At 42.8% G+C, this 13,473-nt stretch overlaps 1 protein-coding gene across 1 annotated transcript; it reads left to right on the forward strand.

The window, feature by feature from the left end:
* Positions 1 to 3,059: 3,059 nt before the first annotated feature.
* On the forward strand, positions 3,060 to 7,326 carry LOC136748689 (heat shock 70 kDa protein). The gene is made up of 2 exons (XM_066702656.1): positions 3,060 to 3,138; positions 5,002 to 7,326. The coding sequence occupies exon 2, from the start codon at positions 5,021 to 5,023 to the stop codon at positions 6,956 to 6,958; it is 1,938 nt and encodes a 645-aa protein (XP_066558753.1). The 5' UTR covers positions 3,060 to 3,138; positions 5,002 to 5,020; the 3' UTR covers positions 6,959 to 7,326.
* The last annotated feature ends 6,147 nt before the right edge of the window (positions 7,327 to 13,473 follow it).

Raw genomic sequence — 13,473 nt, forward strand, 5'->3', positions numbered from 1 at the left:
GGAGAGGCTCCTCAGATGAGGAAGGGGATAACCATCCTCCTCAGTGAAATTCATACAAATAATAATAATGAAACATTTAAAAAGTTTTTGATAAATACATTCACGTCATAAAATATCTGATTACAATCAATCTTTTACAATGAAGGTCAACAGTTCTCTCAGCAGCGCCCTCTAGGGGAGAACAATAGAACTGGATGATCATATCCATTCCTCCTCTGAGCTGTATTTCCATAATACATGACAATGGAGGCTCATGTTTACTCCTCCCTTACATAAAATTAAACAGTACAAATGTGCCTTATGGAGGATGTCCTCCGAGGCCTCAACCTATCAGGTCTGTTACAAAATTAACGGACATATTTTCCATCCAATCAAAGGATCCAGAATGAACAAGGAGCATGTGTATTTGCAGTACGGAGATTCAGTGAAGTTGGAGAGAGATTGACTTTGAGATATAGATATAGCATTTACATTCTAATTAGCTATTATTGTTATTATTATCATTAGTATAATAATCATAATAATCTTAATAATAATATTCAAATGAAGGGAGACAGAGACAATAATTTGTCTTTTTCAAATAAGCTTTGCTGTTTGTGTGGTCCCGTGGTCTCCCATCCGTCTTAGTTTTTCAAGTCGCCAGGCGGCACTGGTAAATAAACTGTAAATATATTACATCCAGGTTAAAATCAAATAGAAAAACAGTGTACATTTAATTAAGTACATCCCTTAAATCCCCTCACAGGCTAAAACTTCCCAGTGCTCACACAAAGCAATACCATTGTCTTCCACTAAAGGAGTTATGTTTTTTTGGTTTCTTTCCACAGTGCAGCAGCAGAGCAGCTGTAAATCCATGGCACGGCTGATAAACACAGCTGGCGGGTCACCGGTCTGTCGTAGGAGATCTTGCCCGTGTCAGGGTGTCCTCCGCCGGTTTGTGCTTGCACTATTGCCCGCAGCTGTAGGAGATCTTGCTCTCCAAGCCACACCTGGGATTTGATTTATCTTTCACTCATTACTATTGTCCTATATATAAAATAACATTACTGTTACTCATTGTATGCAGTCTTCCTACTTGCAAAAAGCGAACTTGGTCCCTATACCCTGAATGACACTGAAGTGAATGACATCAAATGCATGAGAAACGAGTAATAAACACACTTAAGCTTGTTATAGTTATTTTTTCTCTCAGATAAAAATAGACCAAATGCAACACACTAATAGATGTATGAATGTATACTATTCCTGATACCAATTATTTTGATTCAGCTTTTCATTCAAATTTAGAATTAATTTCTGCAATATATAAGGCTGTACATCTCTCCACCTGAAGTTCAAGCACAGGCGTCACCCCCACTTTCAAACAGTGCAAGAGACAGAGACAGAAGCATCGGGAATGAAGCCACTTCTCTGCGTCTCTTCACTGCTGAGCTGACAGCTGCAAACTCCGAGCACGCAGCTCTTCTAATCGGTTGTCCGTTTTTGGGCTGGCAGTGGAAAAACCCCGAGAGGAATAGATAAAAATAACTTCAATGCTAATACTATGTGCATGTGTAATCGAAAATATCCACTTGTTGAATAAACACAATTGTTACACTGGAAATAGGAGTCTAAAAGAACAGCGAGAATCGTTCAATTTGAACAAGAATGACTGGAGCTGACAGATCCCAGTTCATATTCCGCTGCCCCCATCGGGACGGTCAAACCCGGTGTTCCGTGAAATTAAGTGTTCTGAAACACCGGGAGATCAGCCAATAGCGTAAGGCGCTGTATGACGTAACCTCTGTTTCATTAAAGGGCAGGTTCACTGTATTTTATTTACCTTGTAATATGAGCAGTGTAAGTACAGGCCTAGAATGAGTAGATTTTGTATTACGTCAATTTGAAAATAATACTTCATCAAACATAAACTTTATTCATGGATTTTTTTCTGTGTGTAATATACTGTATTTTGTCATCCATATGATAATTACATTATTGAGATATTAAGACATAATTACACTTTAAAACTAACTTTAAAAGTAAAAAGTTTTTCATGGTTTAAATTGTATACAAATATTTAAATGTACCCATTTACCTGAATAGAAAAGCGCATACTAGTGCTCACGTATGGCTGTGAAACCTGGTCACTTTATGTAAAAATGACACAGAAACTGCGGACGACACAAAAAAGCATGGAGAGATGTGTGCTTTGGATAACAAGAAGAGATAGGAACATAAATTAATGGACCTGAGAACAAAATATATGACATCATTGAAAGAGTGAAAATGTTAAAATGGCAATGGGCCGGATACATTGCAAGAACAGATGAACCAAAGAGGCTGTATTGAATGGATACCAAGATATGAAAAAGGACCTAGAATAAGACCACATAAAAGATGGGAAGTTGAAATCATAAACTTTACAGGTGTGACATGGAAAAGAGAAGCTGGAAACGTAGGGAGGCTTCCCAATAGTGGATCTATAGGCTGATGGTAAAGAAAGGTTCAATATATACAGAGGAGGGGGTTCACCTACTAATTTACTAATCAATCACTACTACAATGTCCCATTAAAGTAACACATTTTTTAAATGTATGTAGCCAATAAAACCAATATTCAGTATATTGTAATAGCCTAAACGTTTGTAGTCCATTTCTTTCAAATGTTTTGTTTTGAACGAAACGTAGACACCTTTTTAAGATTGCCGTGGAGATTTATAGTTGGTATAGCAGGGTCAATATCTTGCTTTTTAAGTGTTTCCTTTAATATTTTTTTGTTTTAATAACTGTAACATGAGTACATTGAAACCACGACCAAATAAGCTTTACTTCGTCTCACCGTTTAGCATCTTAGATACCCTTGTATGGCAGCTTCGCACGGCGGGTCTTTGATTGATCCCAACACTCTCATTCCAGAAGCTTCTCGCGTCTTCTGCGATCGGGCGTCTGCGCAGCGCTTGGCGACTGTTACCAAGGTAAACACAAAGCTCGGCTGTGATTGGCTGCGCTTTTACCAGATGGTTCTGGAACGGCAGAGAGCAGATATAAGCAGCAGGCTGGGCTTAGGCTGCAGGAGCGGTTCAGCGACGCACGCTGTCGCAGAGAGGAGAGACCTCATTGAGACCGTCACTGCAGCAGCACAGCACTACAGGATAGGTAAGACGCTTCAACTTGATGTCCTTTTGATGAAGTTTTAAATTTGTAACGTATGCTCTTTGTGTCACTTTGAGCACCAGCATATTATAGAATAGATATAGCAATAGAAACGTGTACCTTTTCGACCTATAGACTTTATATTATTATATTAGATATATAACTATATTAGATAATATTATATAAAATATATACAAAAATATTGGATTTCATAGATTAATATTTTAGTTGCACTGAACTGTACCAGTACTAGTCAGTTGTATATCATTATATCGTTATGAGCTGCCTGCATCATTTTAATTGCGTATTCAAAGTGATGGATATACATTTTGCTACTTTATAGTAACTCTTTATAGAATATATCAGTTTCTTAAACAACCATGACTGTTGACATGCACTCAAACTAATTCAAACTATTAACTACAGCACTGGTTAAAACCCTGGGTGTGTAACGTCGGAGAAATGGGAAGCCAACAGGAGACTAGAAAGTTATTCAATTAGTCTGGAAACAAAACCAACGACCGTCGTATAAGGGCGCCTGCTAAACAAAGACTAGAACATTTCATAATAATGGTAATACTTCACATTAATGGTCACCGATATTGAATTCTTGTAACAGATGTAGCATATGAACGTCTCATGCACTTAGGGCTATAGACCAAGGGCCGGATTAAATCAAAACTCTGACCCGCCCGCTAATAGAAAACTACAGAATTGTACTCAGTTGCGGCTTCATTTTTAGTAAGATGCCACATTCTTCTAATCATAACTGTAACCGCTATGAAGTGCAGGTTTGTAATTTGCTATTAGCGGGTGGGTCAAAGTTGATTTAAACCGGCCGCAAATCAAAACTTTGACACCTACCAATCGCAAGCTAAAAGAAGCTGTAATGTAACTAAACCGTAGTTTAATATCTCGTCAGAAACAACTTTACACTATTCAGATATTTTGCGATTTACGGGTGGGTCAAAATGGTTGAGCAGGTCGGTCTAGTTCCTAGTTTTTAACCCTATCCCTCCCTAACGCTGACCCTAACCTTGTTACATGCGATTTACAGCAGATCTCAGGTGAAGTGCATAAACTCTTCATGTGTAATGAAGATTTGGTGCCCATTATTGTGAAGTGTTACAAAATAATATAATATATATAATGCAAGTTCTTCCTTCTAAATTACATAGCAGATATATTAGTATTTAGAACTTGATCAACCTGTTCTTTGTCAGGTGAATTACAGCAATTGCATTATATTCCTATTGAAAGTAAAACACCAGCAAACCTTATAAATCAAAAGACCATAGTAAAGCAATAACCTGAAACATGATGCTTTCTGCATTTAATTATTATTATTTTTTTTAATTGTATTTATGCTGTGTTCCATAAAACTTAATAACAGCATAACATGAAAGGGGGACTTATTTGATTTTGAATATGTAAATTATGACATTATAACAATGGTATAAGAACCATAGTCCATATTCAATATTCACAGGTGAATAGTGGTCAAGTGGAATACAAATACACAGCAAAGACACTGAATACCAAATGCACTGAACAGTAGCTCTGGCTTAATTTAACAGTTATTTTACAGTCATACAATGTTCCTATTGTTTAGAGTCTTAAAACTTCCTATATAAGGACTGCTATGACATTCTCTAAAAGTATGGTTTATATTTTCTCATATGTTGGTCAAAGTGTATACGTATTCTATTCAACTATATAATTTCAAGAACTTCTAACACTTTCACAACTTTTAAACTAACTTTTAAAAGTTTCACACTCATCTCTGTGCAGGAATCACAAGCTGCATATGAATAGCCCCTTATGTGAAAGTGTACAATGATTTGAAATTGTTTCTGTATGTTTCAGATACACAGCTACTGGCAAGATGTCTGCACCTAAGGGAGTTTCTATTGGGATCGACCTGGGCACCACCTACTCCTGTGTGGGGGTGTTCCAGCATGGCAAAGTGGAGATCATCGCCAACGACCAGGGCAACAGGACCACCCCCAGCTACGTGGCCTTCACGGACACAGAGAGGCTGATTGGAGACGCTGCCAAGAACCAGGTGGCCATGAACCCCAACAACACCATCTTTGATGCCAAGCGCCTGATTGGCAGGAAGTACGATGACTTGGTGGTGCAGGCTGATATGAAGCACTGGCCCTTCAAGGTGATCAGCGATGGAGGGAAGCCCAAGGTGGAGGTGGACTACAAAGGAGAGAATAAGACCTTCTACCCAGAGGAGATCTCCTCCATGGTGCTGATCAAAATGAAAGAGATTGCGGAGGCATACCTGGGCCAGAAAGTGTCCAACGCCGTCATCACTGTCCCTGCCTACTTCAACGACTCCCAGCGCCAGGCCACCAAGGATGCCGGAGTAATCGCAGGCCTGAACGTGCTGAGAATCATCAACGAGCCCACAGCAGCCGCCATCGCCTACGGGCTGGACAAGGGCAAGAGAGGAGAGCGCAACGTCTTGATCTTTGACCTGGGTGGCGGGACCTTCGACGTGTCCATCCTGACCATCGAGGATGGCATCTTTGAGGTGAAGGCCACCGCAGGGGACACTCACCTGGGCGGGGAGGACTTTGACAACCGCATGGTCAACCACTTTGTGGAGGAGTTCAAGAGGAAATACAAGAAGGACATCAGTCAGAACAAGAGGGCGCTGAGGAGGCTGCGCACAGCGTGCGAGAGAGCCAAGAGGACCCTGTCCTCCAGCTCCCAGGCCAGCATTGAGATCGATTCTCTGTATGAAGGCATCGATTTCTACACCTCCATTACCAGGGCTCGCTTTGAGGAGATGAACTCGGACCTTTTCAGAGGGACCCTGGAGCCAGTGGAGAAGGCGCTGAGGGACGCCAAGATGGACAAGGCTCAGATCCACGACATCGTACTGGTGGGAGGCTCCACTCGTATCCCCAAGATCCAGAAGCTGCTGCAGGACTTCTTCAACGGCAGGGAACTGAACAAGAGCATCAACCCTGACGAGGCCGTGGCCTACGGTGCGGCTGTCCAGGCAGCCATCCTCATGGGCGACACCTCTGAGAATGTGCAGGACTTGCTGCTGCTGGATGTGGCCCCACTGTCCTTGGGCATCGAGACTGCAGGAGGAGTCATGACTGCCCTGATCAAACGCAACACGACCATCCCCACCAAGCAAACGCAGACCTTCACCACTTACTCGGACAACCAGCCCGGAGTCCTGATCCAGGTGTTCGAAGGAGAAAGGGCCATGACCAAGGACAACAACCTTCTGGGCAAGTTTGAGCTGACGGGCATCCCCCCTGCCCCCCGAGGCGTGCCACAGATCGAGGTGACCTTCGACATCGATGCCAATGGCATCCTGAATGTTTCAGCGGTGGACAAGAGCACCGGAAAAGAGAACAAGATTACCATCACCAACGACAAGGGCCGGCTGAGCAAAGAGGAGATTGAGAGGATGGTGCAGGATGCTGACAGGTACAAAGCAGAGGATGATGCCCAGAGGGAGAAGATCGCTGCCAAGAACTCCCTGGAGTCCTACGCTTTGAACATGAAGAGCACCATGGAGGATGAGAAGCTGAAAGGCAAAATCAGCGAGGCCGACAAGGTGGTGGTGATTGAGAAGTGCAGCCAGGCCATATCCTGGCTGGAGTCAAACCAGCTGGCAGAGAAGGATGAGTACGAGCACCAGCTGAAAGAGCTGGAGAAAGTGTGTAACCCCATCATCACCAAGCTGTACCAGGGAGGGATGCCAGGAGGAATGCCCGGAGGCATGCCTGGAGGAAGCCAGACACAGGCAGGCTCAGGGCCAGGGCCCACCATTGAGGAGGTGGATTAAGTTGATTTGGCTGTAGGCCAGGCACTGGAGTCACTGAACCAAGGAGGGTGGATTGGTAGAGCTTGTGTCAGTATGAAATGGAGTGTTCTGTGGTTGAACTAAATTATGAGCAGAATGTAAATAAATGTTTAAAGAGATTTGTTTAATGCAAAATGTTTATTCCTGCCAATTATATTTTCTTGAATAATATCTACACTGCATGTTGTGTTGGTGAAATGTTTAACATGGACCAAGGCCATTACAAATGATCTCTCTTTAATATTTTCACTGTTCTAATGAAAATGTGTGCGACAACCAGTCTTGATATAAATGCCAAAGTTCAGTATAATACCATGACAGTTCTATTAATAAAATATTTTATTAATCAATTGTGGGTTGAGTGATTGTAACTTCAATATTATAGACATTTAAAGACAGTTAATTTAATCACTCTGAAATATGTGGGTAATATTTTTAACAGCACAGCCCAGGAAAATATGTTTCTGGGGGCGGGGGCAAAAAACATCATTAAAAATGTTGGGGGACAAAAAAAGCAGTATTTTTCAATGTACCGTGTCCTGATGTAATCACGAGATTAATTTACTATTACTTATTCTGATCATATATATCTGTTGGCATCTGGACACAGAGAAGTCAGGATTTTAAAGTTGACCTCACTGTGCATTGCAAAACAATGTCAAGGAGTTGCTATCAAAGTAGGGTTGGCAGTGCACCAGGTTTGCCTGCGCCGGCTCCAGAGTGGCTCCAGAGGTTCAGCTGCAGCTCCAGGCTGGCTCTGGAGCTGATGGAGACCCCCTGCTCCAGCGCTAAATTACAAATACAAAACAGAAAATAATTGAATGCATAAGTAATCACCCCCTTGTTATGACACCTGATTGAGCTGTGGTGAAACCAATAGTCTTTAGAAGGAACGTAATTAGTTGAATTGAGTCCACACAATGTGCGTCACATGATTTCAGGTTAAATACACCCGTCTCTGGGAGGTCCCACAGTTCATTAGTACAATTCCTAACAGACTACATCATGAAGACGAAGGAAAATTCAGATCAAATCCGGAATAAGGTTCTTCAAAAGCACCAATCAGGGACATAAGTCATAATCATTATCATACATAAGTGGAAGGTCACACAAGCACATAGAACAGGACTTGTAGCAGGTTGGAGGGACCCGTCACAAAAAGGGCTTGTGTGTAGGCAGGGTCTGGTCTTGAAACACACAGGAGGGAGGCAGGTAGAGGGTACAAAAACATTGCTTCTCTATGGCAGGCACAGTGTCAAAACAAAACCAAACAAAAACCTAGCTCTGTTTGAGCACTAATTAGACAAATAGTCCCTCACTATAAACAAAACGCTAAGAATAACAGCAAATGCCTGGGTCGGCAGAACTAAACACTGGGCAAGCAGAGGTATAAAAGGAATGAGGCAGGTTCGTAATCAAATTTCGTTACTGGCTGGAGGTTGTCAGACAGTCCGGGGTTCAAGAGGGAGAATGGTCCAGGTCCAGAAAGGGTCTCAAGCCAGTGAATCCGTCAAACTCTCCCGCTCTCCCGCTCTCCCGCTCTCCCGCTCTCCCGCTCTCCCGCTCTCCCGCTCTCCCGCTCTCCCGCTCTCCCGCTCTCCCGCTCTCCCGCTCTCCCAGCCAAGAATGCACACACGAGTCTGTTTCCTGCTTCCTTTTATAGAGGAAGTGGTGGGCGTGGCTATGGCCATCAGGAGCCCTCCTGGCTTCTTGGGGTTTGGAGAAGCTTCATTCATGAAATGGGTTTCCATGGTTGAGCAGCCACACAACACTAAAATCACCATGCACAATGCCAAATGCTGAAGTGATGTAAAGCTCACTGCCATTGGACTCTGGAGCAGTGGAAAAGCGATCTCTGGAGTGATGAATCATGCGTCACCATCTGGCAGTCCGAAGACCAAATCTGGGTTTAGCAGATGCCAGAAGAATGATACCTGTCCGAATGCATAGTGCCAACTGTAAAGTTTGGTGGAGGAGGAATAATGGTCTAGGGGTTTGGGCTAGGCCCCTTAGTTCCACTGAAGGGAAATCTTAATGTTACAACATACAAGGACATTCTAGATGATTTTGCACTTCCAAATTTGTGGCAACAGTTTGGGCAAGGCCCTTTCCTGTTTCAGCATGACAATGCCCCCACTCACAAAGCGAGGTCCATACAGAAATGGTTTGTCATGATTGGTGTGGAAGAACTTGACTGGCCTGCACAGAGCCCTGACCTTAACCCCATCCCACCTTTGGGATTAATGGAAAAGCTGACTGTGAGACAGGGCTGATCACCCAACATCAGTGCCCGACCTCACTAATGCTCTTGTGGCTGAAATCCCCTCAACAATGTTCCAACATCTAGTGGAAAGCCATCCCAGAAGTGTGGAGGTTGTTATTGCATTAAAGGGGGAACCAACTACATATTAATGTCCATGATTTTGGAATGAGATGTTCAACAAGCAAATGTCCACATACTTTTGGCCATGTATTGCAAGTACTTTGACCCTCTGTTCAGTATTTTTTGAAGATTTCATTTTAAGTACTGTAATCTATTCGATATGTCGTAAAAAATAATATCAGTGTACAATCTACCCTCAACTCCCCGTTGTCGTAAAATCCAAGGGTGTGGTATTTTCGTATCAGGACATTTCAGATAACAGATGGCTATAAATATCAAATTTGGTTAATTCAGGCAGATAAAGAATTTGGTTGAAATAAAATAATTTTGAGATACTTAAAAAGAGTTAAAATGGACTTTCTTTGTTTGCAAGTGGTTCATGAGAGATGTGCATTACTATTATAATATCACTTCTTGAACGGAGTGACAAAATTAATTGTCATATAATTACAATTAATAATACAAAAAAAGAGTTTAATGGAGGGGGGAGAGAGTGGAGCAGCTCCATGAGCTCTGCTCCGGCTCCAGCAATGCCAGCACCAGCTCTGCTCCAGCTCCGGAGCACAACTAACAAAAACTGTCCAGGTCCACTCCAGCTCTGGGTCCTGGAGCTGGCTCTGGGAGCCGATGCACGGCCAACCCTATATCAAAGTACAAAGGCAAGAAAATGATTTAGGGATTTGATAATTGCCTTTATGCTGTAGATACTCATGTCACCCTTTTTTATGTGGTGTGCTATACTGAATATAATACAGCCACCAATCTGGGCTTTGTAATAAACTCAGTCCTTGGGAAAGAATTGCAATCTTGTTCAGTGCTGAAACAAATGAATTTCTACACATGTATTAAAATATTATAATTTTATTCGTAGATTACACAAAATATACACAATTGAAGATTTCCACGTGAGATCGGCTGAGCACGTTTCTAACTTCAATCTAAATTCAATCTTGATCATGTTGCAAACCCAGGTCTCTGGATCGATGCCTTGATCAGTCACCTGTCTGATCATGAATGCTAATTCTTTTGGATCAGGTGTAGGGATAGCGAATGATGGGTGCACGAAATGTATTTTTCCTTACATCATTTTGTGGATATAATACTCGGCTTTTCATTCTGTCCACAGAAGGCAAAGTACGTTTTTGTGCACAAAATTGCCAAGCTGGAAATAAGTGGGCATTTTGTGGACAAAATACTCATTATCTTCACCAAATTATGAATGATACTAACGGCTCCCCATAGTTTTGTGAGACCACATGTCCAGGCCAGTACAGTCTGTTAGTGCGACTAATGCGTTTCGTGGATGAGGATTAAGGGAAGGTTTAAACACTTTCATAGCACCACACCGTTTATCTGACCTGCTGCAGAGCCTACAGCCAAATCGTACACCAGAGCGATTGGCCGCGGCTGTCAGAATCTCCTGCTCAACGAATCAACGCTGGCTTGACGCGCAGTCGGAAAAAACTGAAAAATCACTTCCACATTCTAATATATTGTAGTAGGAGGTCGAATGTTCCCTAACAGCGTTTATCACAGTGTATAAGCTCTCCGTGAAGACGTTACAAGCATTTACGTGGGCCGGTGTGAAAAGCCTGCCTATCCTATGAGTGACAGGGAAATGTTCGGTCCCTCCCCTTCTCTAAAACAAACTCAAGTCAAAGCTCAAGCGTGTGGTTTCACGCACACCCGTAATGGAGGTGTCATTTGATAGGTTACATCCCCACCAATAGCATATTAAGAGCCTTTTTGTACCCGAAGTCAGGAAGTTAGAAAAAAAAATTGGTGTGTTTACTTGAACACGTGTGCTGCTAGTCTGAACATAAAGCGCCTGTGTCGCCGATCATATGGGACGTGGCCGTACCCCTCTGCTTTCTATTTTTATACAGACCTATATATTTCTGGGTAAAAGGAAATTCGAACACAAACCGCCATTTCCCTCAGCAGCGGTAGCGCGCGGATCCCAGCATTCCATTCTGTAATAAGCGATGATGACCCGCAGGTTTGACTGGAATCTTAATGCTGTGTTTCTTATTTCCTCTTTTAATTTAACGTGGAAATGCATGTTTTTTATGTGAAGTGTACATTTTTATTATTGCCTATATTCTGATGGAAAGTGCAATAATGTATATGAGAGACAGGATAGTAATGCCCCGTTTCCACTGGCGTGTCCGGCCCCAGACGCTTAAACGGGTGTTTCCACTGGCTAAGCGTCCGGACGCGTCTGTGTTTTGTGGAGGTTAAATATCTGGTGCTGGACGCATCCGTAAGCGTCCGTCCCCACTGAGGACATGATTCGCTTTCAGCAGCGGGGGTGTGCGCTGGACTGTAGACAGACAGGGAAGAGATCAGATACATTATAAGTCGGAAGATACAATCTCAACTGCCGTGTGGGATAGAAATTGCATTTTTATTAGCAGCATGGAGTGAAATCCACGTACAGAGACAATGACTGATTACAGTTAATATCGGAGTGTATTAACACAGGACCGGTGCAGTGCCCTGACTAGTTAAAAATAAACTGAAGGATAATAATCGGATCGTAGCAGCCGATGTTATTAATATTTTATGAACAGCTGGCCGGTGTTTCAGGCTGTGTTATGTGAATGGTGTGCAGGACAATCCGCAGAGACAGTCAGTATGAAGGCGAACACGATTCAGGTTACGTGTGTCCATTTACAAGTTAAATTAATGAATAAATAAATACAGCAGATCTGGGTTTCCCTCTAAAACATTAAGGACTGGTTTAATAAATGCGTCCATAAACGCCATGACTGAGACGTGCACACTTTAGTTCAATTATAACCTGCTATATTGTAGCTGGATGATTAATCGTGAAACGTATGTATTTTGTTTCAACTGTAACTTGCCCTGGTTAAAGGCGTCTGCTAAGTAAATTATAAATAATAGGGCAAAAAGTATTGTTTGCCGTTACAAATCTGCAGAAAGAGTAATAAGTTAAGGGAGTCACGTTGTGCCGTTTAAAATACATATATACTAGCACAAATGATGATGATGATAATAATAATACTAAATCGCAAATATGTATTGCTGTTGTTGCACATGGAAACGTATTCTTTATGGGAACGTGCTTGTCTGAATATAATGTTGTCTCTACACGTCTAACATCTCTTAACAGAAACGTGTGTTTATTACGTTGTCTTCAATCATGTAAAGCAGAAATATTAAAATAGACACAAAAGTATTTTCCGTGTCAGGCTGTATCGCTCGTAGTGTTGTACTCTGTCTTTTTTCAGTCGCTGCTCCTCCCATAAGAGGGACGGACTTCACAGCGGCCTGGTTTTGCATAAAAGAGCTCTGGGACGCGTCCGGCACAGCACTGTAAGCCGGTGGAACCGAGGCATATACACTGCATCCTAGATGTGGATTCGTCTTGCTTTTATTTAATATCTGTTTTGTTAAAAACCAAAGCCAAAGCGCAGGTGTATAACTGATATGGGTGGTTGTTGTGAGCTATTAAAGTATGTAAAGACATTGGAAGCGAAGTATAGAAAGACAATATTCTGTACAAGAGCAGAATCAGAGGTGGCAGGATTCTATGGGCTCAAATTAGCGCCATAAGTATCGCATTCAACAATGCTGCAATGGTACATTAGATTACATCTTGACGTGTGGAGTGGCGCTGTTTCCAGCACATTTCTACATAAACACTACCGGAGCGAGGCTGGAGGAGTGGCGTCGGCTCCTATGCAGGCTGCGCTTAGCTAGAACCCGCTGCTCTGTGTCGCACACACCGAACGCGACCGCTAGCACGTGATCGGTAGCGCATGCGCAAAACATGAAAGAAATACACATGTACAACATTTTGTATGTATTATACAAATATCCCGTTGATCACTCCATCCTCATCTCCTGCCTCGCTGACCTTGGGATCTCTGGGACTGCTCTCACCTGGTTCTCCTCCTACCTCAGTGACCGGTCCTACCAAGTGACATGGCGAGGCTCCTCATCCACCCCCCAACCTCTCCTCACAGGCGTTCCCCAAGGCTCCGTCCTGGGCCCGCTCCTGTTCTCTCTCTACACTGGCTCCCTGGGCCCCCTCATCGCTTCCCATGGTTTCTCCTACCACTTCTACGCTGATGATGCCCAGATCTTC

Source organism: Amia ocellicauda, chromosome 4, assembly GCF_036373705.1.
Source record: "Amia ocellicauda isolate fAmiCal2 chromosome 4, fAmiCal2.hap1, whole genome shotgun sequence".
NCBI lineage: Eukaryota > Metazoa > Chordata > Actinopteri > Amiiformes > Amiidae > Amia > Amia ocellicauda.